The sequence below is a fragment of the Megalops cyprinoides genome, chromosome 20 (genome assembly GCF_013368585.1).
Source record: "Megalops cyprinoides isolate fMegCyp1 chromosome 20, fMegCyp1.pri, whole genome shotgun sequence".
NCBI classification, from domain to species: Eukaryota; Metazoa; Chordata; class Actinopteri; order Elopiformes; family Megalopidae; genus Megalops; species Megalops cyprinoides.
Window position 1 is genome coordinate 15,055,147 of NC_050602.1, and position 27,932 is coordinate 15,083,078.

At 43.8% G+C, this 27,932-nt stretch overlaps 1 protein-coding gene across 3 annotated transcripts; it reads left to right on the forward strand.

The window, feature by feature from the left end:
- Window positions 1-207: 207 nt before the first annotated feature.
- LOC118795875 (probable phospholipid-transporting ATPase IF) lies at window positions 208-27,082 on the forward strand. Of its 3 annotated transcripts, none has more exons than XM_036554632.1 (30): window positions 208-362; window positions 3,333-3,449; window positions 3,675-3,764; window positions 4,538-4,618; window positions 5,176-5,283; window positions 6,021-6,149; window positions 7,174-7,277; window positions 7,597-7,644; window positions 7,882-7,946; window positions 8,232-8,313; window positions 8,414-8,564; window positions 9,106-9,303; window positions 9,403-9,561; window positions 9,772-9,947; window positions 10,495-10,563; window positions 10,847-10,920; window positions 11,008-11,111; window positions 11,720-11,901; window positions 13,150-13,353; window positions 13,887-14,040; window positions 14,381-14,483; window positions 15,060-15,205; window positions 15,334-15,393; window positions 16,325-16,452; window positions 16,866-17,004; window positions 17,629-17,652; window positions 18,095-18,160; window positions 18,839-18,942; window positions 19,291-19,456; window positions 24,932-27,082. In XM_036554632.1, exons 1-30 carry the CDS (start codon window positions 336-338, stop codon window positions 25,112-25,114), a joined length of 3,441 nt encoding a protein of 1,146 aa, XP_036410525.1. In that variant the 5' UTR covers window positions 208-335; the 3' UTR covers window positions 25,115-27,082. The 3 variants fall into 3 exon arrangements, with proteins under 3 accessions (XP_036410525.1, XP_036410527.1, XP_036410526.1); XM_036554634.1 differs by lacking the exon at window positions 24,932-27,082 and adding an exon at window positions 21,704-21,884; XM_036554633.1 differs by lacking the exon at window positions 17,629-17,652.
- Window positions 27,083-27,932: the final 850 nt, after the last annotated feature.

Sequence of the window (27,932 nt, forward strand, 5' to 3'; positions counted from 1 at the left end):
CCTCCACCAAACTCAGCCGTCAGTTAAGTACAAGACCATGGCGTCATTTCCTGCATGTTGTCAGTGTGCGGTGAGAAACAGCGATGATGAACGGGGCTGTGGAGCAAGCGGAGGTGTAAAGGAGAGCGGTTACAGTGCCGTTTGAGTTAGCTAGCTGCAGCTAAGCGCAACCGCATTGTACAGCAGTTATGAGGAAGGTCATTTAAATAGAGAAAAGCGGTCTGTGGAACGTTCGACGTGGACGAGGACAAAGGCTTACAGGGTAGTTATAGCTAGCTGGGGTGTATGTATTTGGAAAGTTGTATTTTTAGTAGTTTTAGAGAGATTTCACCAGGATGCTACGGTGGATTCGGCAACAGCTGGTAAGTCTCCAATGAATGCCGTTTACCTATATGAGGTATCAAGCCTACTCGAGCGCTCAGACTAACAGCAGAAGGATTTTTTCAAGACGCTAGTTTCGGCTAACAACTTGCTAGCTAGCAGCACCTGCATATCGTTTAACAAATGTATCAGCATAAAATGCGATAGGCCCTTTAGAAGAGCTGGCGCAGTATATCCGCAGCTCAGCGAGAAATTTGTAAAATGGGAAAGTTTTATTGGGAGTGTAATGCTAACTTAGCTTGCGAGTCAGCGAGTTAACGTTAGGTCTGTTATGGCAACTGCCCGCTAGCGTCGGTGAGGTGAGTTAGTGAGGTGGAAAAACCTGAATGGCTTCTTCATATAGCTAGCTGGCTAGCTAATTGGCTAAATCATTGGCTTTACTCATCTCCGAAATCATGTCACAATATTTCATTTCTTTCTTGGCTAGTTATCTTGGGTGGGGGGGTGGGTCGGCGGGAGGTGTGATGTAGCTGGCTGCCTTTAGCTACTTTGCACTTTGGTGAATTTTGCCACATTTTAAGTTACCTAACAGCAGCTAAGTAAGACTTTTAGCCTGTGTGTCTTATACTGTATTTGGACAGCTGACACGCCCAAAAGTCCGTTTCAAGTGGAATAGTTATTTATCTGCCTAACAGTTTACAGCATACGATAACGTAAGCTGCAAACATAGTCGACCTTAGTGATTTCTAGAGAATTTGACAACTGATACATTTCAGTTAACATTACAGTATTTTGAGCCTGTAGCTTAGATAACAGACTTTACAGGTGGATAGCTGACGTTCTCTCATTTTTCACTTCCCAGAGGCCAGTCTGTTTACAACTCACTTAACTAGCCTACTCATAGAAAATGCATCGTGATAACTTGAGAGCCTGTCAGTTACTTTCAAATCTCTGAGCAAAAAGTTTGTCAGCTGTCGTCAGCTAGCTCTGAGTAGTTTGACAAACTGAGCCGTGTGTTACTGAGATTTTAAATATAAAGGAAAACCTGAACCTGATATTTTATGTAAAACTGGGAGTGAGATTTACTTGTACAGTTTAATGTGTTAATTTCCTATAAAACAACAACGACGACAGTAGTCAAGGGAGACATCCAGGACGCGTACGATTCTTGACATGGTGCCTACAAGCTGCACACATGCTTTTCACTAGCTAGCTAAGTATGCGACTGGCTCTACTGGGGAAACGTTAAACTTAAACGGTGGTGTATTAGTGCTGTGTAAAAATAAACGTGTGCTGGAAATATGGTTTTTATAAGAATGCGGTTGCTAGTATTTTAAAATAACTGCAGACTTCGTTGTTTATTAATTTCAATTGTCATTTTAAGTGCACCATGATGTTTATTAAAAACCTCAGCCGTCAGATGCTGCTGTGTAGGTAACTTTATTTGTTGTAAAATATTACCCCGAGTCATGCGCCATAAGAAATGGCAAAGATCAGTGCACAAGCCAATGGTCTCTACAGGAATGAAAGCAGTCTTTTGGATGTGGAGGAGTAAACTTGGAATTTTTACCAGAAAATTAAATAAATGTGCACACGTCACATATAAATACCTAAATAATTAAACGGCGATGTGAATAAATATTTATATAGACTAATTATCCAAAAACGTCGTCATGAAACGAATAGGCTAAATATTGAAATAAGTACAAAAACCAAAAGACTTGGTGGTTAGTGGTGTTATGAAAAGATATTGCAGTTATGTATTGAACCGAGGCAAGAACTTTAAGGTCTCGTGGAAATTTTCAGAGTAGGTTGAACTGCCAAATAAGTAGATCATTTGCAGGTAGCCTACATGTTAATAGGTTATGTTTAACTTTAGTGGTTGACATAGTTTGTATTGAGTGACTTTTTGTTAAAAACAAAAAATAAAAAAAATAAAAAACAGAGCCAGTGTACACTGTAGACTGTGACACTGGAAGACTGGACACTGGACATACCATTTGTGTGCAGTATACACAAATGCCCAGCCTAGAGGCCAGACGGTGCCTGACCATGTCATAGTGGTGACAGGTCTCCCAAACTAATATTTACCTGGAACAATTCATGAAGACTGTGTCAGTCAGTGTGTTTCTGTACTGGAACTGCATGTTGCACACACAGGTTTGGAGTTTGCAGTGTACTCTGTGGGGCCACTGGTGACTTCCTCTCCTGATAGGGTTCCCCCTAAAACACCACACAAAGCTACAGAAATCACACCAAGCTGGGCAGTGTCCCTGATGTGAAGAAGTCATGTGGCAATATCAGGGTTTGTGTAGAAGACACCCTTGACTGCAATGGAATGGGACTCTCTAAATTTGTAAACCCGACAAAAATGGCCCAGAGATGTGGAAAGCATGTCACTGTTATGCTGGCATTACATTCAGTTGAATGTGGCTGGTGAACAGGCAGTTTGTTTGCTGACAGGAGTGAAGCATTCCAAGGTTCCTGTCTAAGGGTTGCTTTTTAATGCTTATCACTTTGGGTTTTTTCCCTCTGGCGTAAAAGCTGCTCTATTTAGATATTTTGTTTAGATCTTGTACAAGTATGCCTATAGGGCCAAGTTATAATTAAGTCAGTTACTCACCTTTTGGTTCAGCAAGCATATTCTGCAGTTAAATTGGTTTTGCTTCATTTTGTAAGACGTAGCTCATGTTGTAGAAATGAATTGGTTTAGACATGAATCAGTCATTCTGAATGCAAGGAGTGCTGTGGGCAAGTGTTTATTGATTAAAGCTGTACCTGCAACACTGATCTTAAACTCTGCGTAGTCAATAATTAATCCCAAATGTCTGTGTGCTTTGATAGCTTTTTACTGAGGAAATGGTCTTTTATGTCACACCTGTAAAGTACTTTTTTTGCGTTATTAAATATTATACAACATACAGTTTTTCAAATATGTTTTTCTTAAAATATTTCTGTGCTCTCATTGGTCCACCCATCTTCCCCCCTCCCCCTCCCTCTCTCCTCTCCAGGGCTTTGACCCACCCCATCAGAGTGACACAAGAACGGTTTATATCGCAAACAGGTTCCCCCAGCATGGTCATTATGTCCCGCAGAGGTTTGCAGACAACAGAATCATATCATCCAAGGTAAAGCCTGCAGGCCACTGTCTCACCCGGGCGTCGGGGCCTCGGCAGTAATTGAGCTCAAATCTATTCAGAGCCCAGAGATTGTGAAATATGCATGAAGGCAATATCTGCTCCACCATCACCGGCCCTGTCCATGAGCTGCTGAAAATGGATTGATCATTACTTTCTAATTTTGAAATCATTCATCTTCTCCCTGTCCCCCCCCAACCCTCTTTCTCCTTGCAGTACACCATCTGGAACTTTGTCCCGAAGAATTTGTTCGAGCAGTTCCGAAGAATAGCTAATTTTTATTTCCTCATCATCTTCCTCGTCCAGGTAAGCGTGCACTGCTGGGAGCTACCCCATGGCTTGCTCTGTTCCTTGACCCACTGCTTTGCTGCTTCAGCGGGCAGAGTTACGCACCCGGGTTGTGTTAGGCAGGGGAACGCCCGGGGGAGCCCGGCAACTCTCCTGCAGCATACGCTAGGCCACACTCCCAGAGAACTGATTTCACTGTCACATGGTCATAAATGCTGCTCTCGCTCGCCTCAGGTCTGCTTCGTCATTGGTTTGATGAAATGCAAAAAAAAAAAATGCTGAAAAGATTTATTGAGGGCTGTTGTTCAATGACGTTTGAAGTTGATTTGAAGAAAAAAACAGTGAAACTGTGTGATAGCAGTGTAGCGTAGTGGTAAGGAACAGGAATCGTAACCGAAAGGGCAGGTCCACAGCAAATACAATCTGACAATCTCAGCCAATTATAGACAAGTGTGCCGTGCCTGTATGCTTCAAGAAAAAAATCCCACTTCTCCTCTTGTTTGCATCACAAGGAAAAACAGAGAAATGGGCGGCAGTGTAGCATAGTGGTAAGGAGCAGGACTTGTAACGAAAGGTTGCTGGTTCGATTCCCTATTGGGGCACTGCCGTTGTGCCCTTGGACAAGGCACTTAACCCAGAATTGCAGTAAATATCCAGATGTAAAAATGGGTAACATGTAAAAACTGTAGCCTATTGAAGTTGCTCTGGATAAGAGCATCTACTAAATGCCAATAATGTGATGTAATGTGTACATATTTGGATGTGTAATGCCGGTGCTTTGTGTTGTTCAGCTAATGATAGACACCCCTACCTCCCCCGTGACCAGCGGACTTCCTTTGTTCTTCGTCATCGCCGTAACAGCCATAAAGCAGGTAAGAGCCCTGAAGGTGTGCTCCTGCTTCTTGGCTCGTCATTACTGATCCAGCCCCAGTGCTCCTGAAGTGACAGCAGTGTCACAGCCTGTGCCTCATGACTGAAAATTTCCCTTCCAAAGTCATTCATCATTTGCTTCAAACAAAGTTTTTTTTTTTTTCATGCCCCCAGAATGTATGAATAAATTGTGAGAACCTTGAGTTTCCTGATCTTAATTTTGAGGGCAGCTAGCAGTGATCTTTACAAGACATCTAAATCACGAGCAACAAGAATTAAAAACCAGGTGAACTAAAAAAGCGCTTCGTATATTAATATAAGCTGTGAGAAATTGTGTTATTCTGCTGAGGACCATAGGATATAGGTCAGGTACTACTAGCTCATTCCACAAAGATCAGCAGAACTGTTTCTTATTCTCAGAAAAGCAGAATCTATCGTGACTGGAAAATCCTTTTCTGAAGCAGATGCCTATTGTGCTGTACTGTAGTGTGCTGTGTTTTGATTAATGTAGAAACGCTGTGTTCCCCATCCCCCTGCATTGTGTCTTTCCCTATGGTAGGGATATGAGGACTGGCTGCGGCACAAAGCGGACAACGAGATGAACGGAGCCCCGGTGCTGGTGGTGCGGAGCGGCAGCCTGGTGCAGACCCGCTCGAAGAACATCCGCGTGAGTGGCGTTTCCACAAGGCTACCAGGCAGGAAGGAGTCCAGAGTCTGAGACCTGTCCGTCTTTCAGAGGCAAATCCAAGTGGCACAGCCAATTCATCTTATTACAGATTGGCGTCTGATCACTCTGCTACCCTGTGAAATATTAAATGACTATGCAGCCATTTCTGTGGAGGTAAAGGCAAATACCTAGCGTCTCAGGCCCCTACGTATGACACATTTTGAGCTCCAGCCTTCCTGACTCTAGGCTAGGCTAATCCAGTTAAGAGACTGTGATTGGCAATACAGAACCAGAAATGTGAGGTGTGTAAAAGGCTTCACTCTCAGAAGGGTTTTTTCCTTCTTTGTTGCTAAAAGGGAATTAGAGTGGTAATGTACACCATAGACCTAAAAGGTTGGTTGAGTTTCCTCTTTCTGATTAAGGGAAGTCATTGAGTTTATGAAAGGAAGCTTGTGTGTAATTATCTGGGAAGTTACTGCAGATGCATCAAATGAATCACAGGCACAAACATATCAATACTGAGATTCAGATAAATGGATGCTCATCAACTGGTCAATTTATTGTACATCACTGCGTAGTTGTACAATCATTCTTCAGTATAAATATATTACCATGATATAGATGGTTATCCACCCTTAGTGTGATTAACAGTAGTTGCAAAGATGTCCTTTCTCACGGTTCATTTGGAAGTGTTGCTTAGGGGCTTCTCCGTGACTCGTGTGCATTTCTTCCGGCAGGTCGGGGACATCGTCAGAGTGGCCAAAGATGAGACGTTCCCTGCAGATTTAGTTCTTTTGTCATCTGACAGAGCGGAGGGGACCTGTCACATAACCACTGCCAGCCTGGATGGAGAGACTAATCTCAAGGTTGGTGCTTAAATCTTCTCAGCCTGCCAAGCTTAAAAAGGATTAGTTTCCATCTTTTGGCAGAGGTATCAGAACCAGCGGGTTGTCGAGAACTTTAAGTGTCTGCCATCATCCTGTTGAACTGTCTTGCATAAGAATGTAGGCCGGGGAATCTCGTTTATAAGACACATTCAGCTGTATGCCTGTAATGACCCATGTATCCTGGGACTTTGGTTATAAATTCCTTAAAATGGGGCTTGTTTTTTTTTTTTTTACTGGTGTCATCGAGGAGCAATAAGAGTCTCTCACCAGCCTAAGTAAGATTAGAAATCATAGGGTGACAGTGTTGCATATTGGTAAGGAGCAGGGCTGGTAACCAAAAAGTTGCTGGTACGATTCTCCTCTGGGACACTGCTGCTGTACCCTTAGGCAAGGTACAACCCACAACTGCCTCAGTAAATATCCAGCCTTATAAATGGATAACATGTAAAAACTGTAACCTATGGAAGTTGCTCTGGATACGAAGATCTGCTGAATATCAATAATGTAATAATGTAATGTAATGAAATATGGAAGTAGCTAAATAGATTTTGTTGTTAGGTGCGGTAGTGTAGCGTAGTGGTAAGGAGCAGGACTCTGCTGTTGTACCCTTGGGAAAGGTACTTAACCCAGAATTGCCTCAGTAAACATCCAGCTGTATAAATAGGTAACATGTAAAAAATTGTAACGTATGCAAGTTGCTCTGGACAAGTGCATCTGCTAAATGCCAATAATGTAATGCGTTAAGTGTTTTCAGTTGCAGTTCAAGAACAGAGGCACTAGTGGGTCTGTAGCTTACTCCTTTTGCCATTGCTTGTGAAAGCGAATCCTTGTTTTGTCACTGGCTGCTGTCATAACTGTAGTAGTGGAATAATACTGCCTTTAATTATGTCCCAGTGCTCCATAGTGGTTGTGATGTAGTGTAGTGTGAAGTCTGTATAATTTCCCACTCTGTGATCTGCCGTCTGTGAAATCAGTGAGTTTTCCCGCCCTCTCGCCCGCACAGACGCACTACTCTGTCCCAGAGACAGCCGTGTGCCAGAGCGTGTCCCAGCTGGAGGCCCTGTGTGCTGTGGTGGAGTGTCAGCAGCCAGATGCTGACCTATACAGGTACCTGCCGCACACACACACACACACACACACACACACACACACACACACACACACACACACACACCACCCAGAGCCAGACTGAATGTGCTCCTCATTTATCACACTGAAGCCTCATCTGAATTCCCCTGTGTGATTAATTATTCACTAATACCCTGTGTTCTGTCACTGCCCTCCCCTGTGTCACCTAGTGTTTCAGTACATGAGAACATGGTATATTTTTAGATTTTTAGATTAGACCACAGACCGGCATGGCAGTCTGTCCCTTCCTGTTCTTCGTAATTGTGAAATTCTGCTCAGAATCTATCTCTCTTTTCAGGTTTGTTGGACGGATAACAGTGACACAGTGCGGGGAAGAGATTGTAAGGTAAGTGATTAAGAATTGTAAAGCTTTCTTAGATTCCTTGTATATTTCACCTGGCAAGTGTGTTTACACAGGAGTTATCTGCATCAGTGCTGGTGATGAACTGGACGTAGCATCAGTTTATGCATGTTAGGGTTTGCTTAGGCAGCTTATGAACCTTTTACTAGTAATTCTGATGTGAGGTGATGGTGGAAGGTGGTTGTAATACAGTAAAATAATCCTCTGTTAATTTCTTGTTAGACCTCTAGGGCCGGAAAACCTACTTCTCCGTGGAGCAAGACTGAAAAACACCAAGGAAATCTATGGTAGGCTTTTGCTCACCTGCTTTGCCTTCTGTTGAGCACTCTTTCAGTGAATATTAATTCGAGGTCATGTGACAGTGTAGGTCTTTATAGGAAACTGCCATGTGAAGTGTAGAAAAATGTTTCTTATTGTGTGGACTTCTGTGTCCATTCAGTGCAAAAAATCTGACAGAAACAGAAAGATTTCCCCTGACTGTTTATGTTGTGTATTTAAAGGCTTGATAGGCATATGAAATTCTCTTCATCTTGATTCTTTGAAGTATGAATGTGACTCTTGGTCTTCTCCAGGTGTGGCAGTCTATACGGGAATGGAGTCCAAGATGGCGCTGAACTATAAGTGCAAGTCTCAGAAGCGCTCTGCAGTTGAGAAGTACGTGGAGCAGCTTGGGTCTCTGAATAGTTATCTTGTGTACTACACAAAGTGTGACTGGAACGTGTTTTGAGAAGAACTTATTCTCACTTTTTTGCAGGTCAATGAACACATTTCTGATCATCTACCTGGGCATTCTGCTGTTGGAGGCTGTCCTCAGCACCATCCTGAAGTACGCTTGGCAGGCGGAGAGCAAGTGGGACGAGCCCTTCTATAACCAGAAAACGGAGCAGGAGAGGAACAGCAGCCAGGTAGAGCACGGGCAGGGCCACCAGACTCGCAATCTGGCAGTTTTCCAGTTCACAGCCTCCAACACTCTCCTCTCTAGGGATGGAAGCTGAGTCAAGACAGTGATGGGTTTTGTCAGGTGTATGTGTGTGTGTTCGTGTTTGTGTGTGTGTCTGTGGCGGGAGTTAAAGGGATGTGGATACTCCAGCCCCTGCAGATCAGAGCCCTGCTCTGAGGAGTGCAAAGAGCTTCCATTCAGTCTGCGAAGTGTTGGCAGGAATTCTGGGACACTGTGTTACTGATGGTTTTTGATTCCGTCAATTTCATGATTGTGATGTTTTGACTTAGCAGAGTCGGGTTGGGGTAGCTGTCATTCAGAAACTGGAAGCTTCTGCAGAAAGCTTTTGGAGTATCACGGGAAACTTGAAACAGAAGATGACTCAAAATATTTTGACAGTGAAGGGGAAGTGTCTGTCAGGCGCTTTCAGCTGCTTTCCAGATTCTCTCTTCATTTTTGAATCCTGTCTTCCAGTTATCTCCACTGTGTTCCCCTTTCTTTTTCAGATACTGAGGTTTATCTCGGATTTCCTGGCTTTCCTAGTCCTGTACAACTTCATCATCCCCATTTCGCTCTACGTAACTGTGGAGATGCAGAAGTTCCTGGGCTCGTTCTTCATTGGCTGGGACTTGGATCTCTACCACGCAGAGAGCGATCAGAAGGCCCAGGTCAACACCTCGGATCTCAACGAGGAGCTTGGGCAGGTGCAGCCTTTATTGTGAAATTACTGTGTCGCTAAGGAGTGCGTGGAGGGAAGATCCCCCCAGGAGCGGTCTTTTTTTCATCCCGAATACGTTTCCCAGGTGGAGTACGTGTTCACCGACAAGACAGGCACTTTGACGGAAAACGAGATGCAGTTCCGTGAATGTTCCATCAACGGCGTCAAGTACCAGGAGATCAACGGCAAGCTGGTCCCGGAAGGAATGGCGGTCGACTCTCCGGACGGGTCTTCACCACTGCTGGTAAGAACCCCCGTCTCTGCACAGCACTGAACTCGGAATAACTTCAAAACAACGTGAACCACAGCAGTGAAGTTGTGTAAAAAAAGAGCCTTGTGCTGCATCAGGTGCCGGGATGTGTTGTGAGACTGCCTTGTGTTTGCCTGAAATGCCGCGAAAGAGATGCTTGTCTTTAATGACTGCCTTTCTTTGTGTTTGCTTTGCACCACACAGAGCAGTGAGGACGAGCTCTTCCTCAAGGCTGTGTCCCTTTGTCACACAGTGCAGATCAGTTATGATCACGTGGATGGCCTGAAGGACGGTTTCCCGCACGCAAACGGTGTCTCACCCAATATGGAGTACTATGCCTCTTCTCCAGATGAGAAAGCCTTAGTGGAAGCTACTAAAAGGTGGGAGGAAGCGTGTTTCTTACGGAACAGATAACTGCCGAAGTAGATCAGCCTGTAGGTCTGTCCTAATTCCTAACTCCCCTGTGAATCAGTAGCAGAGTGTGGATGAAGTGTTTTGGATTAAGGTGTTGTTTCTGGATTAATGTGTGACAAAGTTTAGATTGACTGTGTTTAAGTGTAGTTTTTTGTTGCTAACAGTGACAAACTACCATGGGTGAATCCATTCTTCTCTCGTGAGGGATACCAGGGATGTTTGCTCAATGTGGAATCTGCATTCTCTGAATCTGAGTCACTGTTTAAATTCCATTCTGTCAATGAAACTTTGCCTTCAATGTAAAGAATAGGCTGTCTGACATCTTGGTATCTTTGAGCACATCGCTGACAGCTGGAATATTGCCAGGTGGTGCCAACCATTACAGATTTAGTGCTTGCAAATGTCCTGTGTTGTGTACTATTAATAATGTCATCACTCAGTCAGAAAAAAGTGCTTTGACTGATAAAACCTTTCAATCACAGTGCACATGATGTATGTGCTTTTACATTGTAGATTGGGTGTGACCTTCGCAGGGAGCAATGGCGAAATCATGGAGATCAAGACATTTGGAAGATCAGAGAAGTGAGAGCGTTTCCGGATCTTCTGCATGTTAACATGGCTCAAATATTGTTGGAATACAGTGGCTGCTGTACAACAAGGAAGTTATCAGAGATCTAGCATTTAGTAAAATGATGATTCTTTCATTCTTCCTGTGTATGATGCAGGGAGTATTGGATACTTTTAGATTCCGTTTATTTTAGTGTGAAGTGCATGTCATCAACAGTGTTATTTGAAATGCCATTTTTTGTGCAGTGTGTTCGGAGTTTTGACCTCCGTTAAGCTTAACTCTTTTTTTTCTTGGCAGGTATAAACAACTTCATGTTTTAGAGTTTGACCCAAAGAGAAGAAGAATGAGTGTTATATTACAGACCCCGTCAGGTATGTATGCCATACATTTTATCAAAGAGTCGGCTCTGCAACAGTCACTATGTGACTGTTCATCCTGTGATGTTCCCTTGTTCTTAGGGGAAAAGATGTTGTTCACCAAAGGAGCAGAGTCATCCATTCTTCCTTACACCAAGAGTGGAGAAATCGCTAAAACAAGAGTTCATGTGGATGAGTTTGCACTGGTAAGAAAGATTAACAGCTTTTCCGCCATTCAGCTCTTTGTGTTGTGTTCTTCAGGCTTGTCTTTGTTGATGCACACGTACCTTACCATAAACACATAGCCGTTAATCTATACCATAAATGCATAGCTGTTAATCTGTGTTTGTCTTAGCAAATGCATATCTACCAGGTCCCTAACTCACAATATTGGAAATGATTTTATTGCCACTGTATGACATGAACCTTGCTTTTAAGGCTTCCATTCAGTCTCACTACAAGGTTAGCGCTTTTCACAGACGTAGAACATTGCAGTGTAATTGAATAGAGGCCAAAGTTTGACAAAACTGGTCTATGACAGGGGATTATACACCCTCTGTTTGTGTTTCATATTTCTCTCTCTGTGACCAAGCTGGGAGCCATTCTTTTTGAAATATTATGTAATTGTGCACCTTGACGCCCCAATAATTTTCTGTGAGAGACTGCAGCACAGGGTCTGTGGTAGCTGTAAAACTGGCATCAGAATGTAGATGGCATTGTAGATTGTAAATTATAAATTTTACACTGTGTGCTTGGTCTGTACAAACGTGGATCGGTTCCCTGATGCCTACGCTCGTGTTCCGTCCCCCTGCAGAAAGGTCTCCGCACGCTGGTGGTGGCCTGCCGGCGCTTCAGCCCTCAGGAGTACGAGGACGTGGACAGGAGGCTCCACCAGGCCCGGACAGCCCTGCAGCAGAGAGAGGAGAGGCTGGCCGAGGTCTTCAGCTTCGTCGAGAGGGACCTGGAGCTGCTCGGGGCCACCGGCGTGGAGGACAGGTGTGTGTGCAGTTAGGACGGCAGCTGGGAGCCGTGGCCAGGGAACCTTATAGGACTAACATTATTCTGCTGCTGAACCTTCAGGAAGGGTGCATAACCTGAATCACTTCTGTAAATATACAGCTGTTCAGTATGTCTGAGGTAAGGCAGGGATATTAATTATCACTGCTGACATATTTGCAAAAGCAAGATGGCATCAGTCATGTTTTCAGTGAGGTATGTTTGGTATATTGATCTCAGCTTTTATTGTCCAATGTGACAGTATGTGGTACTTTCAGTATAAGGACAGTATAAGGACGTTCGCTGCAGGAATAAGTAATAACGTTTATCAGATCAGGCAAATGCAATCCTGTCCCGGAGTGCGGTCGCGATGCGCCCTATTTCAGTACGTTTCACTGTGAACACACCCGCCCACCTCGGCAGCAGGGAGTGAGTCATGATGCGGCACCAGCCGCTGGCTCGGGGCTGCTCCGCGTTAATCCAGTTTGCATATTGATGCGACTCGTTATTAGATCAGGGCCGGGCTCCTTTTAGAGACTGATGGGAGCTGACGACCCTGCCTCTGGCAAACGGGCGGTGATCATTAAATTACTGACAAAGAACCCCTCCCGCCAGGGCAACTGTTGCATTTTTCACGTATGTACATATTGTCCCAAGCCTACACTTGACACACCCATTTATATAGCAGGACATTTAGTGAAACAGTGCAGCTCAAGGGGAAAGCAGTGCCCACTAAGGACTCGAACAAAAACAACAATTCAAAACCAGCATATGCCTCTGATACGGTATCAGCCTGTGCTTAATTGACTTCAGCTTGTGGGCAGGTTACGTGGCTCCTCAATGGTCCACCATTCCTGCTAACTGCTTAAAGGAGCCTTTTTAGCAGGAAAAGTGCTCTTATATTACTTTTAATAGGCCTTTTCTTTACAATCTGTCTTTAGACAGCTGCTGGAGGTTTCAGTAACAGCAGGGGTTCTTTTTTGTTATTAGTGAACAGTTATGCTTTGGGCACATTTTGTGGATGATCTCGGCTTGTTACTTGTTATGCAGCACACAAAGCCCCTTCCCTGCAAAAAAACACGGAGTGGCGATCGCATTAGCTGAATGAATGCGCTGTTCAGCCCCTCCGCCCCCGTCTCTTGCTGTCAGTGCTTCTTTACCGGGAACGCTCTCCGGTCTGGAATTGGGGTGTGTGTGTGTGTGTGTGTGTGTGTGTGTGTGTGCACTGAGCCCTCCCACCGTTGTCAGGCTGCAGGAGAAAGTGCAGGAGACCATCGAGGCGCTGCGCCTGGCGGGCATCAAGGTGTGGGTGCTGACCGGGGACAAGCAGGAGACGGCGGTCAGCGTCAGCCTGTCCTGCGGCCACTTCCACCGGACCATGAACATCCTGGAGCTGGTGCAGCAGAAGACGGACAACGAGTGCGCCGAGCAGCTGAGGAAGCTGGCCAGGAGGTAGCCGCTGACCTCCTCCTCCCCTCAGCCCCGCCCTCACCCCTCTTTACCTGCCCCGTCCCCTAGTCTTTTCTCCTGCACACCTGTAAAGCCCTGCAGCACGCTGCCTTGGCAGGTTATTTCAGGTCTGAATTATTCATTAGGAATACAGGGGCTTGAATTAATATACTCCGCAGATCTCTGGAGAGGGTGTAATTAGAGGCGCTTAACCACTGTTGTCATGGTGACTCAGAAAACACACAGTAGCGAGAGCGTGTTGATACAGAGCCGCACTGAGGGGTTTCTGAAGGGAACCGCAAACAACGGGTCTGGAGAAGCTGATCTGCCTTAATCTGTGCACACAAGGATACATGACATCTGTGCTTGACATATTTGCATGTTTATGTGTCAGTATATGCACACCAGACTTCAATATTTTCACACTGTTGATTTCAGACAGGGAGTTGGACAGTCGCTGTGTAAATTATTCGTTTTTGAATTTGACCTGTGTATTGTGTGAAGGTAAATCTCGGTGCCTCTGTCGCCCCCTGCAGGACCCGAGAGGACCACGTGATCCAGCATGGCCTGGTGGTGGATGGGGCCAGCCTGTCTCTAGCCCTCAGACAGCATGAGAAGCTCTTCATGGAGGTGTGCCGGAGCTGCTCAGCCGTGCTGTGCTGCCGCATGGCCCCTCTACAGAAGGCCAAGGTACGGCTAGCCTACAACACAGCCCAACTCCCATCGGGAACAGCTGTCTCTGATTGGTGCAAAGAACTCCAATAGGAAACAGCAGTCTCTGAGTGGTGCAAAGAAAGCCTGTGAAGCTGCACAAGCCGATGACTCTCTGATGACTGATTACTGATCAGATTGTTGTTCCTGATATGAATGGGATTTTGCCAAGGTGAAACGGTGTTGCTGTTCATTGTTGTGATGGTTTCCAGTTAAACCAGTTAATAGTTTTATGCTTTCCTGTTTGGTTTGGATTTCCTGAATGACAGGTTGAGACCTCAGGAATACGTGTGTGTTCATTCTGCTGGTAATTTGGCAGGTGGTGCGACTGATAAAGACATCCCCCGAGAAGCCTATTACGTTAGCAATTGGGGACGGATCCAATGATGTCAGCATGATCCAGGAAGCCAATGTTGGTATAGGTTAGTGTAGTTTTAAGTTAATTTGCATTGGTACTCTTTTTATCATATGTTTTCTGTGTTGTTACGAAGAAAGTCCTTCATATTTTGCTTTTATTATGAGCTGCATGCTAGCATTGTTAATTCTCATTGACTTAGTCTTTTTTCATTTCAGTATGACTTAGATTATGTACGTTACAGTACAGGAATAGCAGGATGAATGCTGAATTAACAGCAGTGCCTTAGCATTCTGTGTATTATGTGGTGTATTTATCCATGGCTGTGGATTCATCTGTGTACCCTTATCAATAAGGATACATGAATGTATTAAATACTTGGAGTGCAAACACTCATGTAAAATTTAGTAAAATTGATGATTATGGTAATGTTTACAAAATATGAATAACTTTGCATATCTAAATTTTGAATGTGGTTATATTAATAATTACAGTGGACATAATTAAACAGTAAGAGTAATTCATTATGGGTCAGTTTAGTATTGATAATTGGAAGGTTTCTTTGTGTACTAAAATACTGGTCTGAGAGGGTTAAAAGATGGTGTAGAATGTTAAATCTTTCATTTGACATAATTCCTTTTAGGCATCATGGGTAAAGAGGGGAGGCAGGCTGTGAGGAACAGTGACTATGCAATCGCAAGGTTTAAATTCCTCACCAGATTACTGCTGGTCCACGGACACTTCTACTACGTCAGAATATCCACGCTCGTGCAGTACTTTTTCTACAAGGTGAGTCATAGGAGCTCTCCTCTGTTTGGAGACAGCACGCAGCAGCAGCAGTTTGAACCGCATCTGAGCGCTGAATCAGACATTCTTGACATTTTGAATGTCTTTATTTGCTTTTGTTTTTCTTCCAGAATGTGTGTTTCATCACTCCCCAGTTTCTGTACCAGTTCTTCTGTCTGTTTTCACAACAAGTAAGTGTGTAAATGTCTCGTCGTTTTCTGTGCGGCCCGGTAACACGGAGGAGTGGTCACTGTGTGTGTGCAGCAAGGGCCGCGTGTGCAGAGAGAAAGCACGATCAGTTGAGCCTATGATTTACTATACCTGTCTGTTTTTACAGGAGCATGAAAATGATCCTGACTGAATTCAAATGATCTTGATGAAGTCACTAAGTACTGAGTAATACATGATTCAATATGTGCCGTAACTAACCACAGGGAAAGTGATAAGGTGAATGAATCAAACACACATCAGTCTTACCTGGCTGGTTTTTAAATGCTCAGTAACTCCAACTGAACACTATCACTAGTATTTATTTGTGTATATAAAATCATAGAGAGGCCTTTTAATGCCTTTCTGTTGTCAGTGATTAATCACTGTAGTGGAGAAATTAAACAAGAAAAACACCACATAGCTCCAGTGTTGGCAGTTCTTTTAATTTGTGATATTATATGTTTGCAACTAAAAATGACTTGTGTTGTCTTTCCCAGAGCCAGAGCTGTCTGTTTATTTAATGTGCTGTGAATGTAAGATATCTTTATGTCAGGTGCAGAATTAATTTCTCTCTGACAGAGTGAGATGGGCTACCTCTGAACAGCCTCATTCACTTAGTCGTGTGTTGGATCTGCCAATACATATGGTGACACCAGTGCTCTGAACTGAGACAACGTATGCACAGAGACTGAACATTGAAGAGCACACACATTCATTTTTTTATTACGTACAAAATGAGTTGGTAATAAGCAAAAGTCCCCTGAACGTACTTATCTCAGTTAAATGCACTGTTTTCACCAGATGTTTGTGTAATGCTGGCTGAGTGAGGTTTGTATGGAGAGGTATGCCCACTGAAGCTGGAGTCTTGCTGGTTTACACTTGGCTTAAAGGCTCTGCACTCTTCCTCCCCAGACGCTGTATGACAGCGTGTATCTGACGCTGTACAATATCTGCTTCACCTCGCTGCCTGTGCTGGTGTACAGCCTGTTTGAGCAGCTGGTTCATCCCCACGTGCTGCAGAGCAAACCCATCCTGTACAGGTAAGCTGGACTCCTCTTTCAGCAGCAGAGAATGCCTGGGGCCTCATTGACATTGCATTACATTACATTATGGACATTTAGCAGACATTCTTATCCAGAGTGTCTTACAGTTTAGTTTTTACATGTTATCCATTTATACAGCTGGATGCTTACTGAGGCAACTCTCAGCGACAGTACCCCAGTAGGGAATTGACCCAGCAACCTTTCGGTTACAAGCCTTGCTCCTTACCGCTGTGCCACGCTGCCACCCATTTCCCTGCATTTCTAATGCAGTGTGATGCACAGGAGAGGAGAAGTGTGCTTTTCTCTTGAAGCACACGGCCCACTTGCCTGTAACTGTCTCAGTTTGTCGCCTTCATTTGCTGTAGATCTGCTCACTCGTTTCTTCTTTATTTCTGACTCAATCCCAACAGAGACATCAGCAAAAACGCATACCTTTCATTCAAAACCTTCCTGTACTGGACTCTGCTGGGGTTCTGCCATGCCTTTGTCTTTTTCTTTGGCCCTTTTATCCTGATGGTTGAAGACTCCTCGATATTGGGCAATGGACAGGTGAGGGGGCAAGGCTGGGGTTGACTGTTCCGTTGTGTGCTGACATCAGATGGTACACAGTTCCCTGGGAGTCTCTGGTAGCCTGTGTAAACAGATATTTAAAAGCCAGTACCAGATCAGTACAGTCTTTTGTGCCAAAGGCTTCCTCATGTGTCAGTAAAATCTGAGTATGATTGATCCTTGCTACAATGACTGGGTCAAAGCTGAGTGAATAATGGAGATGCTCCAGAATGCAGTATTTGCATGTAGGCTCATGCATATACAGTCAAGTAATTTCATAATTGATAACTGTGTGTTCTGTTTTAATGCATTCCGTTGTTAAATTTGCAGTTGTTGCACTATTGTAGTGAAGGGGCAAGCACAGAATATCCGCCATTACTGTTTCAAAGAATGTTGGGAAAAAAATATTTGACAGTAGCATCATGTGTTTAGGTTCTTAACTCATCTAGATGGATGCTCTTCGTGTGCCAGCAGTTCCTTTTTATGTAGGTCTTTGGGGTTCCACGTTGGGGGATCCTGTTAGTTTTGTGCAGCAGTGCTCACAGTTTCCACAGTGTCACCTCTCTCCTCCTCTTCTTCATCCTTCCTTTTCCCTCTCTTTCCTCTCACTGTGCTTGTCGGCAGATTTTGAAAGCTAGCAGACAGCTGGTAAGAGTTGACTGGATTAGATTTGATGCATTCCCTCCAGCGATGATCACCACCTGCTCCTGTCACTTTTTCTGTCCGTTTATTTTTGCTCGGCCCTCTTTTGCCGTGATTTTCCCCATGCAGCACGTTTGGTTCTGTCAGATTTCTGTGACACTAAGCAGCTTCGGCTCATTTTATAGGTTTTTTTTTCTCAGACTTAAACGTCCAGCTACTTCTATGCTGGGTCTAATAATAGACCAGCTGAAAGCCATGAAGCTTTTCTTTCTTGTAGTGTGTGCATGTGTATATATCTGCCCGTATGATTTTTTTTTTTTGTTATTTCTGTTCTCATATGTCACAGCAATCTGTTATTCGTTGATGAACATTACTGCAGTTATGCTGATGAAATTGCTGTCAATTCAGTATATTCTTGTCAGTGAAAGTTGTTTTTATATTGTTGTAGATAATGGGAAACTGGACATTTGGCACTTTGGTTTTCACTATAATGGTCATTACAGTTACCCTAAAGGTAAGTGTGTTTCACATGTATGATGCTGGAATATAGTGTAATGCAGGAAAGGGTTAATCTCATACATATGTGATTGAGGACACATCAAGGCAACTTGAATATCGTGTTCCACCCAGTGATTGTTTTGCCGCGACTGATGTATTCACTGCAGTTTCTTAAAGGCTGCTTGGTCATTTTGCCACAATATAAACAAAGAAATGCCACAAATAGAAATAGTGTTATTAGTAGTACTAGAACTATTTACTCAAATAATCTGGGGGATTATTACATACGCAGAAGGTGCCTGATTGGGAGTTTAGCTAGGCCACTGGTGAAGCCCCTACTCCTTTCGCCATGGACTCTGTAGTTATGTGAGTCAGTGAGTCAGGACCTAAGTGTAAGATCTCATCTGAAAGACAGCGTTTCACACAATGCAGTATCCCTGCCACTGCATAAGAGACAAATATGCTTGTTCAGAGTCAGCGATGTTAGGGAAAGTGGTTGATTTTATGTAATTTTTTTTACCATCATGACATGAAAACAATTTCACACAAAACGGCCAACCAATGACTAATTTGAGTGTTTTCTTTCTTTCAGTCACTTATATTTTATAGTAGCTTTTTATTTTGCCCTGGTATCTGCCATGTGCACTCATCTGTGTATTTGACCGCAAAGTGAACTGCCCCCATCTCCCTACAGCTAGCGCTGGAGACACACTTCTGGACCTGGATGAATCATTTTGTCACGTGGGGCTCCATCGCCTTCTACTTCCTCTTCTCCTTTTTCTATGGAGGAATCATCTGGTGGGTGTCAGATTAGTGCAATATTTTTCACATGTTCTTTGGCCTATCAGAATTGTTGCATGGTCACTCTTGATATTGGCTGAAAATTTGCAGTTAGAAAAATGCCTTGTAGACCCCCCTTTCAGGGACACTGCAGGAAGCCCCAATGACTTTAAGTAGCATGGCTGCCCCCCTTATTCCTGGGCATTGCAAATAATAGGGCTGTTTTCCCTTTTATCAGACAAATTGTATTTATAACATAAGGGCTGTTCCCTCTATCAGGGATATTGGCAACATAATCACAGTGGTTGTCCTTTAATCAGGTGTACAGGGTGTATAATAAAAGTTCACTTCTCCCGTGTCCCCCAGGCCCTTCCTCCACACACAGGACATGTACTTCGTCTTTGTGCAGCTGCTGTCCAGTGGCTCAGCCTGGCTCTCCATCATCGTCATTGTCATCAGCTGCCTCTTCCCTGACATCATCAAGAAGGTCCTTTACAGGCAGCTAAAGCCCACAAACACTCAGAAATGCCAGGTAGTTTCCAACTGCAGATATTGCTATCATGTTCCGTGCTGTTCCATACACAGAACTAAGGCCCAGATTCAACCCAAATACACTTTGTCCTTTGTTTCAGTAAAGATAGTATTATTTATGCATTTACCCAGGGGGACTTGCATAGGTAGGACTGCAAAGTTATATTTTTAAAAAAGGACAAATTCTGTTAAGATAATATGGCCAGTTTTGACTGAAGATTTTTTTCCTTTCTTTATTTTCATGTTGTCCCCCAGTTGTTTCTTATTAAGTTTCCCCTATTCAATAACATTAAATTGAATGCATATGAGATTATGAAAGCCAACAATTTTACGGTACTTCCTCAGAGACATACTTTCAGTAATAACTGCACAATTAAAGTAACTGCAGTTAAATGGTAGTTACTACACTTAACCTTCTCCTGGATGCCAACTTTGCAGTGTTTTTAGTAGGCAGAAGTACCATCTGTTATCATTTCCCTGCCACTTCTTCTTACTGTAGCCAAGCTGTTAGCCATGCGGAAAATGAAACACATTTGAAAATGAAAACGAGACTTGGATACACATTTAAATGAAACAGCTCACCGAAGTTGAACTGTACAAGTTACAGTTAAGTCATACCCTGTATTGTACTGGTTACGAAACTGAACAGTAACCCCTTTTAGTCGTATTATGTTAGTTGCAATAAATTGTTTGATTCCATTTTAAAATGCCCAGTTACTTTTGAAAGTGGAGACTTGGTTTCCAAAGGTCAGTTCTGTAAATGATGCCATAGTTGCTTTACATAGGTTACTCCCAGTCCTTTACATATTATACATAGAGTTCTGAATATTTAGTGAAGCACCTCAAGGATATTACAGCAGTCTTCCTCCCGGAGAACCAAGACGGCAGTGTTTATGTATCCAGTTCCTAACCCGTTACGCCATACCACCACCCTGATTTGTAATTCCTTCCTGTCTTTACAGAAATGGAGGACACAGTTGTAATTTGATTGAATTTGGGCTTAACAGGATACTCAGCAGCGCTTAACCGATTCATAGGTCTGAGACAAACACTATCAGTGGTCACTTCTGACATGGCAATGAAAGTGTTCCAAAGCTGGCCGTTGCGTAATGTCACGTGACCCGTGTTTGCGTGAAGTCCTCTGTGGTTTGGTGCGAGTCCGTGTGTCCTGCGGAGAGCTTTGGTTTGTCCGGCGGCCCTCGCCCCTGTGGCAGATGACGCTAACAGCAGAGGCACGCGCGCGCGGCTACCTCACCGCCGGCTCACCGGCACTCGCACACAGCGACAAAGCGACCAGCTGGCAGATTTCCTCACTTCTTCTTGTTGACGCTTGGATGTGCCATATGCTGAGTCATGGAGCCGTGCCGCCGGGAGAATATGTTGCTTTTGGAGGAATGGCTGCGAGTGCCTAGGCATGGAAGCTGGCCTTTGTTCGCAGGGGCAGCAGTCATGGCTCAGACTGGTATATACGGAAAAGGCAGTTTTGATCTAATTTTTCACAAGTGGATAGACGTCACGCATCATTTTGCTGCGGTTTAATCCAAGCAGAATGCCTACTATGTCAGAAAAATATAATTAGATCACTTCGTAGAGCGCTTTATTCGCTTAAGTTCTTAAACCTAGCCTGTTCATTTTCTGGAAAAACAAGCACTCAGTGTAAATATGGGCCTTATGTCTAATTGAGTGTAAAATACAGCATTGCATAAGATTCAGTCAGATGTTTTAATACAGCTCAATGCTGTTGCAGTTTTTTTTTCCAATGATCAAGCTTTGTAGACAAACCAGGCCCTTATGAGTAGGTAGACAGATGATCCTGGAATATGAGGGTTTTAAACCTGTCACTTTGAAATAGGAAATGCTGTTGCTTTTCCTCTGCAACTCTGAGAAACACTTTCACAACATCCTATTCAGGTTATGAAAGGGTTCCTTCTCCTTGGGTTCTGCTGTTGTACAAATAATGCTGATTTAGTACAGTACAGTGCCACTACTGGCAGAAGGGTAACGTGTAGGTCATTGAAACCCCTTTGTACTTTTCTCTTCTCTACCCTTTGCCTTTAGAAATGGTTCCTGTCTTTATTGGTGCTCTGCTTGGGTCCATGTAATCTGTGTCTCCGTACCTCTGTCTCTGTGTGTTTCTGTGTGCCTATGTGTGTATGTATGTGTATGTGTGTGTACGTGTTTCTAACCTGTGTGATTTCTCTCTCTCTGACTTCCTGCTTGCGCTGCTCCTCTCTCATCTACTCTTCAGATGTATTCCACCACGGTTGCCATAGGCGACGACTTCATTGCCTTACAGCCCTTGTCCAGAGCCAGAACTCAGCTGGGGAAAATTAGGTGGAGTTGAAAGGACTTTCCCTGAGCCTGTCTGACCCGGCATGCAAACGGCAGGCTGCCTAGCGTTGGGATGGGGCGTCAGAAAGAGGCCACAGGGCCGGTGACATGCGCTGTGCATGCCTGAATGGGACACTCCCCTGCATGCTTCTTTAGGTCGGTGCTGAGTTCCTGTGTTGCAGGAAAACCTGCTCCTGCATGCTGCTCAGTGCCATGTAACGTGTGCAGGTCCTGCCAGTCTGCTACTGCAGCATGGTGTGTCCCCAAACGCACATCTGCACTTTTCCTTTGGGTTGCACGGCTTATGCATGCCATGAAACAGGTCAAATCTAATGCAGTTTAAAAAGGTTGCTCCTGTAGTTTGTCCATGTGAAATGTTTAGCTAGTCCCTCCTGTTGGTCATATGCTGGCTTTGCATGTAGTATATTGGATTAGAATGTGGATCACTTTTTTAAATGCATGCATTTGTGAACACCGGCAATGAGTGCTGACCAATGCAAAAAGATGTGTTCAGAAAGCATCCTCACTTTTTGTCAGTGAGCTTATGATTAGTATGAATGGAAGTTTTGAATGTTCAGCACTTGAATTTAGTTTAACTTACCCGTTAGACCAAAATGCGTGTAACTTCTAAAATCCTCATTTCATTTATGGCTTTACCTAATTACAATTTTACTGCATGTGCCAGCTCATTTGTTTCAGTGAATATTAACTGCCCAAGTGCCATGCCTATTATGTAAGTTTTACGAGACCTTGATAGTAGCAACATAGCTGCAAAGACGATGCAGATGCAGAGCGCTGAGATTTTTCTGCATCCTACCTCGAGCAGCAGAGTGTTTCTTCTTTGTTTTTCTGAATTTGTTAAACCCTGGAGGCTTACCAAATTTTTGTTCCTCCAGATGGAAGAGTGAAAGGTTTCAGTCAGCTCAGAACATGACCCTGCTGAAAGCTGGGGGTGAGGGGAGGACAGTCGGTAGCTGTTAGCCGCTTCTCCCTGGCCTGTGGAACCCTTAGGTAGAGCGCTCTCTGTCAGGCTCATGTGCCTGTGTGTGTACCACCCATCCATGTAAAGTCACTCATTTTCTCATTTGTCATCGTTTTATTTAATACAAGTAGTTTTTTTTAGTTTTATGGGCAGTGTCTTTTGGGTTCTGAGTGGCTTAGACGGTAAAGGCACTGATGTAGAGGAGCCCTGCTGCTTGTGACATTGCAGGTTCAAGTCCGGGCTGTGTCACTAGTTGACAGTTGTCTGGGAGTCCTCAGCTGTGGAGCATTGTTGACTCTGTTCCGCTCCTGGGTATGGAGGATTATGTAGGCAGTGGTCTACTGATCACACCTGCTCACCATCACCCTTTAGCTACTCATCAGGTGCCTGAGTATAGATATGTTGTAGTGAGTGGAGCTTAATGCACAGTTGGCCTTTTTTGTGTTGTATAACTACATGGTGTAATCTGAGGTCTTACACATTATCAAGCGGTGTTCCATCATACATCCTATTGCCTTTGTCCCAGTAACCTTGTGCTCACTGGTCAAGAGAAAATCTGATCTCTGGTGTCAAGTTGGGACTCTTGCTTTAGAAAAAGTCTGCCTTTTGAGCCAGCCTTTTTTAGGCTGTACCCTCAGAGCTGTCTGTTCCTGAGCCCATGACCGGTGAAGCGGAAAGTTTCAGTTAGCAAGCAATAGTGAATAGTGGTATTCATTCAGACTTCCGTTGTTTGTGATTTTCTTGTGATCTGCTGCATCGCTTGTATTCATGATTTTTTTTTTCTTTTACCTTTATGCTTTAGCCCACTTCACTTGTTCATCTTACCCAAATTGTGGGGAATTGTGGGTTTTACAGTGACCTTTTGTGTTTTTGGAAGGCACTTGTATATTATTGTTTTCATTGTTGTTGTTATTATGATGACAAAAGGGCCTAAATGCAGAGGATCTCTCCTCTGTTCCGAAACTGAGGCAAACCTCCATTTGGGGGCAGAGCTGGCTGCTGCAGAGGTTATTTCTGGACGAGAGGACTGGAATGACTCCAACGAAATGCCCACTGTCTCCCAGCCAAATGTTTACTCTTGCTTGAAATAAGCAAGACTACTGCTGCGGAATGATAAATGGTTTCATGCGCGCAATAGACTATTCTCACATGGTCCTCCTTTCTCTCTCTCCTCGTATAACTGGGACATGCCATACTTAAGCGGGTTCTCCCCCTGATTCAGAGGACCCAGAATGAATTGAATGTGCTGGAGATATTTTTTTTCTGTAGAGGGTTGTTCTTTCCTCTAATCTGATTATTTTTGTGAGTAACCGGCGCAGCCAGTCAGTGCATCATGAACAAATGCAGCCTCACGTCATCCCTGTTTAAAATCCCATTGTAAAGATGTTTCAAGGACATCCTTTGATGCACCGCGGCCTGCAGCTCCACACAAAATGTAATGGTTATTTAGTGTTTAACTTAAAAGCAGGAAAAACGTATGGCAAAAAATAACGTGGAAAGGGAAAGTAAGATGGCACCGTGATTACTCAGGGAAATGAGAAGGACTGTAAGAGATGAGACCACATTCAGAATAATGTGACGCCTGGGTGATTAGTACAGCCTGCGTGATTAGTCTCTCTATCTGTTTATTGTAGTTTTCACCCCTTTGTGTTGGCCTGTCAGGCCCCTCTCATTACTTCCATAATGATGGCTAAGATGTAGCGTAATGTATATTAGATTTGGACACTGGCTGGAGTGACTTAAGATTTCCAGTATCTTCAGTGCTCCAGGCTCTCTTTGGCTTTAGTGTGTGGTAAAGACACTGCACAGCTCAGTCACACAAAGTCTCTTTGAAATTAGTGACATCATTTCCCACCATTCTGTCTCTCTTCTCACCTTCACTGTGTGTTGGGTGCCTGTGCCAAGCATAATTCCATTGTCATTGTGTGAGTGGGCATGAGTCTAAGATCCAGATTCAATTTGACTATCACCTTAACCTAGGCACATCTTTTTTTTGTTGTTTTCAACGAATCCCTATTGTTACCCATACCATAATGTTACTTATGAGCAAAATTATGGAACTTGCTGAATCAAACTTCAAAGCTGTGGACTTAATGGTCAGATTGAATTCAGCTCTCATTTTTTAAGATTCATTTTCTGATTCTATCCCCCCACTTCCTTCAGCTCACACAGGCCTACCAGGACTCTGACTCCCCCTGCTGCCTCCCAGGGGTGCGGAGCGGGTGCCTGCGGCTGGGCCGGATGGTGGAGCGGGCCGCGGACGTTTACGACCCCGCCTGGGTCGGGGGGTGCGGCTGCCTCTGCTGCCAGCACCCCTCCTACAAGACGGAGACGGACGACCTCTGACGCCGGCCTTCCGGAGGAGGACAGACACAGGCCCCCTCTCGGCACGAGGCACTCTGACGGAAGAGCAGAGGGGCCTTTGCAGACTGCTCTGGAAATCTGTGTTCCGTATATGATGCGTATTGTAAGGTTCCTGACATCCGCGTGGTTCATATTTTAATGGGCCGCGCATACAGGGCATATGTGCAGGCTGATGAACAGGTGATCAGACCACCCGCCAGCTCTCATTAGGACCACATAATTGTCGTGTTTCTTTCTTCACTTCTTTGCATCCCTCAGATGGTTGAGGCTAGTTTCAACGCCTCTGCTTATTGTTGCCAGTTCACTTTGATCTTCTTGCTGTTTTGGGCTTTTTTCATCTCAATTTCTTCAAAAGGCTTCATAACTGTCAAAACTAAAAAGTCATAGCTCTGCACCGCACCATTTCCTTTTAGCGTTATATGGGAGGGAACTACCTTTGTTTTGCCTTGTACCTTTTTCTGCAGATCTGAACCATGTTTTGCACTGTTACAAGGCCCCCAAGGGTTTAGTAGATCGGACCAATCTTTCATAGGCCATTCTTCCAAGGGCCAGTTACTAATTGTGTGCTTGATACATCCATCATAAGGCTGGAGTTCATTTTCAAACAGTTGAATTTTTGTGGAAACCTTGAAAGTAATTTGAGCTCCTATTCAGTGTATGTTAAATGATAGCTGAATACCCCGTTTGCCCTTTAACAGCAGAGTTCTTCTATTTCACAAGTTTAACAAGTCCATTGTTTCAGTGGATACAGGAATAGCACCATGGCTGTGGGATGCTTTCTGAAGCCCCTGTCTTTTACTCTTAGATCTCAAACCAGTGGGTTATCTTGGATGGGATACTCCGGAATTCTGACGATCATCAACTTTCCATGAGACAAGCAGACAAACTTTCTCAGGTCTTAACGCTGAAACACTGCCATTAAATGGGTGAAATCCCATGCAGACTACACTGTAGACTGGAAAAGCTCTGGCTTGTCCCATGAGCATTAGCTGTATTCCTTTAGAGACCACACCAAGGTAACCTAGGAGAAAAAGCTAAACCAAGGAGTGTTGCATCTGCAGATGTTTGTATTTTAAACTTGAAGAATTTTTTAAAAGGAGGGAAAGTTTGCTAATCACATGGCAGGTGCCTTGCTCCTGACCTATTTTTTCAGGTCATTTTATATGGCCAAATAACGTGACAAACTAACAGTTAACCATTTCAACCGTCTGTCTGTGGACATATCAATGCCACTAACTTCTAGTCAGAAAAACGTCTTTTGTGAGATTAATATGAAATACACACTTGAATGTTAAACTGATGGCTATCTGACAGCCTAAAATCCACCATTTTTCCACAAGTTTTTAGTCATTTATCCATTGCAGCAAAAAACATTCACACCACAAACAGATTCAGAATGTAATTGTGTAAATAATAAATGTAATTTGCCAAGGTGAAGTTTTGAAATGTGCATATGCCCCCTGGTGGTCTGAACTGATATTAGATAATTTCCTCAGTGCCTTTCCACACTATTACGTAATTGTGTCTTATTTGTAAGGGATATAGTAGTAGTATTTCAAGCTCTGCATGAAGTACTACAGATTTTTTAACTGTAGATAGATGCTGAGTGTAACAGTGAAATTTATTGAAGCCATATATTTTCTTTTGTATTTTTATATTAGATGTACAGTTTATATTTATTCAACAGCTTGGACCAACTGCATTTAATGCTGATTATATTGAAAAAAGAAAAAAGATGTATGAATATAAACACATATGTAACAGCATGCAAGCTGAAGAGGAACATGTTAGATGCATGTGTTCATATCACATATCAACCATGACTGAATGACTGATAACCATCTAGTACTAACAGAGCAATACATAGCATTCCCTCCTGTGTCTCCTTTGATTTGGCTGTCTGTCTCTGTGTTGGTGGACTCCGCTGCTGTGGGGGCTGTAGTGTCTGCAGACTGGAGTGCAGTGAGCTGGCTGGTGTTTGGCATGCATTGGCGGGCTGAAGCAGGGGGTGAACTGGGAGTGTACCTCTGGCTAGAATTCAAACCCATGATGTGGCAGTTTGTCCTCAGCTTTGAGTACAGAATTTAAACTGGTTGTTTTTGGGAGGTTTTTTTGTGGTGCTCATACATCATGAGCTTGCTGTATATTGGAAATGAAATGATGTTTCGAAGTGAAAAAAGTTATACTCAGTTGACTTTGTTAATGGCAAGGACGAGCTACTTTTGAGTTTGGTTCCATAGCCAGTAATGTCCATTTTCCTCCAGTCCCTCAGAGGTCAGCCCACTTTTCCAGTGATGCATTTCGATCATGGAGCACCTTGTCTCATTCAGTCTGAATGACTGGGGCATAATGGTGCTCTTTCCTATAGTGGTCATTACTGGTTGGTAGGAGGAGAGGGTTGTTAGTAAGCAGGCTGATCTGTCTCCCTCACGGACTGTCTCTGAACTGGTGCCTCTCTGGCTTTAGACCCATTTAGATTCAATTGCTGTGAAGAATGAGTCTCTGCCCCAGCAATTGCCAGAGAACAGTATTGTTCAATTATACGTTACAGTTAAAAGGGATTAAAATGATACCAAAGACAAGAAAGTGAGGTTATGGATTTGTCAGGCTTTTGAAGCACTTTAAGTATGCTGTTATAGGTGCTTGTTTACCTCGTGATTGGTTAGAGCATCCGCCATCTCTCCTGAGGATAGTAGGTGTCCCTAGTAGTCATTTTTGAGTGTACTGAGCTGTAATTTAATCTGTAATGTGCAGCTTCCTTATGAGTGGTTCCCTAAATGCCTTCCTGCACGTTTTACTT